The 6000-nt window shown below is 41.1% G+C and overlaps 1 protein-coding gene across 1 annotated transcript; it reads left to right on the top strand.

The window, feature by feature from the left end:
• Window positions 1–600: 600 nt before the first annotated feature.
• LOC119295308 (probable magnesium transporter NIPA4) lies at window positions 601–5976 on the top strand. Its single transcript, XM_037573709.1, has 9 exons — window positions 601–889; window positions 2386–2442; window positions 3033–3123; window positions 3214–3374; window positions 3474–3601; window positions 3715–3852; window positions 4459–4551; window positions 5064–5169; window positions 5252–5976. The coding sequence occupies exons 1-9, from the start codon at window positions 733–735 to the stop codon at window positions 5440–5442; spliced, it is 1122 nt and encodes a 373-aa protein (XP_037429606.1). The 5' UTR covers window positions 601–732; the 3' UTR covers window positions 5443–5976.
• Window positions 5977–6000: the final 24 nt, after the last annotated feature.

Here is a 6000-nt window from a genome sequence, read left to right as displayed (position 1 = left end):
TTTCATGATATTGGAAGTGTTGTTGAGGAACCTAAACATTTAAAAATGAATATACAAAATATTGAAAAAAATGCCATGAATTGGTATTGAAAATGTGTGATACCTATTATATCTAGAGGTACTCTAGATGATATCACTATACATGTTTATGTACATACCATTACCAACGATTAGTTTTTTTATGGAGCACTATATATAGCAACTAATGATTTTATGCCTTAATTGGGTCCTACATTCACTTAATAAGTGGACAAGGGTGAAAAAATTGTAGCGCGCAATGTTGTAATTGCTTTCGTGTCAATCAAATCCCATAATCATTGAGAGCACACTACTACATAAGGCGACCGAACGGTGAAAATTGGCGGTGTCCGTAAGAACTAACAAGTATGATGTTCCTAGCCATATACTCTATTTGTCGACACTCAAAACTGCACAAAATAATCATAGCACAAAAGCTCCAACAATAATTAATGACAAGAGGAATCAAGCTCTCTTAGTCAATTGATTAGGACTCCTAACTAAATAAAACTTAACACAAATAGGTGTTTCCACGAGGGCCCGGACGCACAAGCTCCCCTCCCCTTAAAATTCTTACTTTGTTCCTCCGCCTTGCTTTTCCCTCCCGCTTCCGACTCCTCCCCCACCGCTCCCCATGTCGGCGGCGTAGGCGGACACGGCGGACCCGGCGGCGGAGTGCAGAGGCAGGCCAGGGTCGTAGGCGCTCGCGAGGAGATGGCGGCGCCCTCCTCTTCAGCCGGGTTCGGGGGCATGTCGTCGGACAACGCCAAGGGCCTGGCCCTCGCGGTGTCGTCCAGCGCCTTCATCGGCGCCAGCTTCATCGTCAAGAAGATGGGGCTCAGGAGGGCCGCAGATTCCGGCGTCCGCGCAGGTGAGTTGCGCCACTCGGTGGCTGAGGCCCCACTGCTGCCTTGCTTGCTTCCTCTGGCGTCTGGATCTCGCCGGTACGGGTTGGTTGGCCGGCGAGGGGGTCGATTGGGGCGGCCGATTTGGAGTGGTGGGTAGCGGAATCGAGCGGAGTTTGGTTTTGGTTGCTGTTCTTTGCTTGGTTGGTGGGAGGGATCTGCGTGCGGTAAAAAACAAAAAGGAGCAGCGCGGTTTATTCTTCTCCGGTAGATTGGCGGTCCAGACCAGTTGAATCGAATAGATTCCTCGGAACAATGGAGCTTGCTTATCATTGCAACTTCTCTGGAACTTTTCCTTGCTCTCGTCGGTCAGAACAGAGGAGTGGAGTTGACGCTGGAAAAAAGGGTAAAATTCGGACAGGGGGGCGCGTTCTTCGCGGTAGATTTGGCCGCGTGGGAAGTCCAGTTGAGTCCAGAACGAAGACTCGCCTCTTTCCGTTGCAATTGGATGGCTTGATTCTCTTCTCTTTCGGCGGTGTGAAAAAAGTTGCAATGATTTGGTTTCGTCGTTGACAGTTCTCGCTGCTTCGCTGTGCTGTTTTGGTCCGAAAGCTTCCTTGAAAATGCAGTCCATGATCTCGCATTTGTTTCATGTCTTTGTTTCTCTTGTTGGAATTGCGACGAGTGAGTCTGAGGAAGAGTTCTTCCATGGCTAAATATGCTTATGAATGGTGTCCATTATCGGTGGGCTCGTTGGGAGAGAATACTGTTTAGATAGAAACTCTTGCTTGCAATATGCTTATGGATGACGTCCATTATCGGTGGCTCGTTGTGAGAGAATCACTGTCCACATAGAAACTCTTGCTTGCAATATGTCTTGTCGCGAGCTTACAGGTCAAACTATCTGATGGGGTCACTGATCTTTATCTGGATTTCTGTTTTGTTGGATTGATTCATGTCAAATTTTGCGTTGTTACTTGCATAGAGCTTCCTCAATCATGAATAGATCTGCGCTAGTTGAGATCTTTTGCATGATTGAAGTGGTTTACTGGCACATTCTGTTAAAGAGACAATGACTTAAACGTGCCCTTTTCGAATATGATAAGGAAACCAGTAAATCTTAGAGCAGCCTGTGTTTTATATCGTCTTGTTGATCAGTGTGGCTATTTAGTTTGTTGGGTACTCAGGTTAAAATGATCAATTTCCCAGCTTACTACTCCCTCTGTCCGGAAATACTTGTCATCAAAATGAATAAAAGGGGATGTATCTAGACATATTTTAGTTCTAGATACATCTCTTTTTATCCATTTTGATGACAAGTATTTTCGGACAGAGGGAGTATTTGGTATACAACTTTGAATAGTTTTGTTATTCCTTGCAACGAAGTCTGCTGGTTATTTCAGTTCATTTACCATGAAGTCTGACCAATGCACCTATATCCTTCGTATCATAAATTATTTAATCATACTTCCTACAAATTTTAGTGCTGAATATAATAAGAGTGTTTATGCACATGAAACAGGTTATGGAGGGTATTCTTACTTAGTGGAGCCACTTTGGTGGATAGGCATGATTTCTAGTAAGTCGCTTTCCATTCTTTCTAAACGCTATGCCACTTTTTAAATTTTTAATGTATTCCTTTTTTTTGCTTTATCACATATTTGGGATCCGTGTTCTCCGTCCAATCGTAGCATGTCTTGTCTGGTCATTTTCCCACTATTATTTTTCCTTGTTAAATGCCTGACCATGATGAGATTTCTGGTGGCTCTCACAGTCACCTCACATTGGTCGTGATGTCCATTTCCTCAGGGACGCAGACACACACGAAGATTATTTTGTGTTTAAGAGTTGAGGTTGATATTGGTAACTTATAATAGGAGAGACTAACAATTTGCAATGTGTCAGATGATAGTGCAGGGAAAAAACATTTTTTTGATAAGGTTTAGCTAGATGTAGCATATTGAAACACAATACTCATGATAGTGGCTAGAGAGCAAATGAATTCTTGTCGTTGGAATGTGATGCTTCAGTATGAATGCCCTTTAATGCTGTTTGCTGTTCTTAGGGAATAGATATCCATTTTTTCCTCATTTTTTTGGGAAATGTCACTTGTACTTTTGACAAAAAGAAACTTGACTAACATTTGCTCACATGGTCTCCTATGAACAGTGATTGTTGGCGAAATAGCTAATTTTGCTGCTTATGCATTTGCTCCTGCTATTCTTGTCACTCCTCTTGGAGCACTCAGTATAATCATCAGGTACAGTCATAGGAGTTCCTTAGAGAACTCTTAATGCTTTAGCTTGCTGCTTATTGAACTGAAATAACAGACCATTCTAAATGTTTGCAGTGCTGCACTTGCTCATTCCATTCTACAGGAGAAACTGCACACCTTTGGTATACTTGGTTGTGTTCTTTGTGTAGTCGGATCGATCACAATTGCACTCCATGCTCCACAAGAGCGTGATATTGATTCTGTAAGGGAAGTTTGGGATCTTGCAACTGAGCCAGGTATTTACAACTGAAACGTAGTGATGACAATGCCATTATTAACTTAATTTATATTTCACACGCCAGATGGATTCAATATTGTTTTCTTTGTTTTCTCAGCTTTTCTTTCATATGCGACTATAGTAGTGGTGGCAGCCTTGGTTCTTATATATTTTGTTGTCCCTCAACATGGACAAACAAACATCATGGTGTACATTGGAGTCTGTTCTCTTCTAGGATCTCTCACCGTATGCCTTTTCCCCAAACAGATAACTCTTGCCTATAGCATACTTCATCGTGAGATTTCTTTATGGGATTTTCACTGAATCCCATTTTTTATCTGATAGTGAGAATTTAACAGGTTATGAGTGTAAAGGCTCTCGGAATTGCATTGAAGTTAACATTCTCAGGAGTGAACCAATTATTCTATCCTCAGACCTGGGCTTTTGCTCTAATTGTTGCTACCTGCGTAAGCACCCAGATAAACTATCTGAACAAGGTAAATGTTTCAGTTTCTGTTATTATTGATGCCATAGAGTTGTGCGTTGGTGCATCAAGCTGGATAGGGAACTTGAGGGAGCAAAAGTGTTTTCTGTTACAGCAGACTCAACAGTGCATTAACATGACAGTTATCACATCACCCAAGATAATATAGATGACTATTTCTGGCATTTGTCCACACGATGTCACATGCACATTTGGTGCCAACAGGGCATCACCTCACCTTTTGCCTATCATGTGGAAGGCCTTCTCGCTAATTGAGTGAATATTTTTTCTTGTAGTTTTAGCTTTGCTTATCTCTCCCTCATTATGTTGATTTACAGTAGAATAGCATATACACTATATGTAGTAGCGCTTGGTCCTTGCAAAGGAAAGGTCATTACCTTCTGCAAGTGATTCTCCTCAATATGTGATAAAGTTTTTAGTGCATGAGATGGAACTGGGCTTCAGGTTAATAAGGAATGTTCTAACAACCCTCTAATGCATGCTGCCTTTTGGCATTATATGTTTTCTATTTGGCACTCAAAAGTTCTGTTGAGCCACTAACATAAGCAAATCACGTTTGTTGTTAACAACAACATTTTATTTTGTCTGTAAATTGCAGGCACTGGACACCTTTAATACAGCAGTTGTTTCACCAATATATTACGTGATGTTTACCTCGCTAACAATTATAGCCAGTGTGATAATGTTCAAGGTAATATTTTGCATCGCTTTCAGTGCACCCTTATTGCCAACTGAACTTCCTTAAGTAAACTGTTGTAAACATTGCTGCTGAACTGCGGCGTGATTCTACTTTTATGTCTTGCTCTTCTTATTAGTTGCTCCTAAGTGGCCTGGTAGAGGTTTACCTGAAAATAACTCTCACGAATCACGATCATAAGGTCATCTGAGCATATAGTGCCACTGAAATTGTAGTTTAGGGTTATTGGCTTTTTCTGAATGCAAGCCACATGACCATTGTAATTGGACCACTATGATAAGTATTTAACTGTGCATATTTATGGATGTTGAGGTGCTTTAAGTTCTAGTTGCATACCCATTTACTGAGCAATGTTGCTGTGGTTCTTTTTATGCATGATGACTTGTGCTTTTTATCTTGATCAACATACCTTATTTTTCATTGATGCTGTTACTTCTCATAGTCATAGAAAGATAGCTTCATTATGCCAGAATTTTCTCCTCAGCTTGTAGCTCATTGACATGCAGGATTGGGATCGGCAAAATCCAACCCAGATTGTCACGGAAATGTGTGGTTTTGTGACCATCCTTTCTGGAACATTTCTCCTTCACAAGACGAAGGACATGAATGACAGTATGTCACGAGCTTAGCCAATTTATGCATCTTTATCAGAAACAGAATCTCACTATGTCTAATGAGATTTTGTTCTGAATAGGTACTGGGCCGACTTTGTCTACACGACGCTCAAAGCATGCTAGTCAGACTGCATTTGCCATCGAGGTTCTTCCACTGAAATATCAAGATTGTGTGGATGACGAGACCTTGCCATTATCACTTCCCAAGGCTGATAATCACTACCTAATGCAAGAGCTTCCTCTTAGATACAAAGACTTGAATATCGCCTGATGGACATTCCTTTGCCCACATGTGCTAGGAACCTCTTAGCAAAGTTTGCCGTGCACAGTTTCAGGCAGGATTGGTTGATGAGGAACTGAACTTGGAGGTTTTATCTCAGCTTTGCTGTTGGATAGAATGAGGTTATGGAAATTACAAGTTGATAGTATTATCCTTGACAATTTCACCTTTTATAAGGAGAAACGAGGGATGGTGTCAAACATGTGGTCAGTCAAGGGATGGTTACTCGGGAATACCTACCAGTTCTGGAAAACCGGATGAAGTGTACTTACATACAGTGGCATCATTTATTATACTTTTTTTCTTTTCATTTTTAGACAGTCAAGCAGTTATGCTGCAATTTGGGCTTATCTGATTTCTAGGAAGATGTTATATAGGAAAAACAACTCATTTTTTTCTTGTACCTATATCATAAATTGCTGCCCATTTAGGTGCCAATTGTTATCTGTGTAATTATCAATTCATATTTTTTGGTAGACAATCGGCGAGCCTAATTTGCATGTATCCATAAATATTTCTTGAGGATGGGTCACTGCGTTATGACATTTT

Source organism: Triticum dicoccoides, chromosome 4B, assembly GCF_002162155.2.
Source record: "Triticum dicoccoides isolate Atlit2015 ecotype Zavitan chromosome 4B, WEW_v2.0, whole genome shotgun sequence".
Taxonomy (NCBI): domain Eukaryota; kingdom Viridiplantae; phylum Streptophyta; class Magnoliopsida; order Poales; family Poaceae; genus Triticum; species Triticum dicoccoides.
Note: the sequence above shows the minus strand (reverse complement) of the source record. Positions and strands in the feature narration are given on the sequence as shown.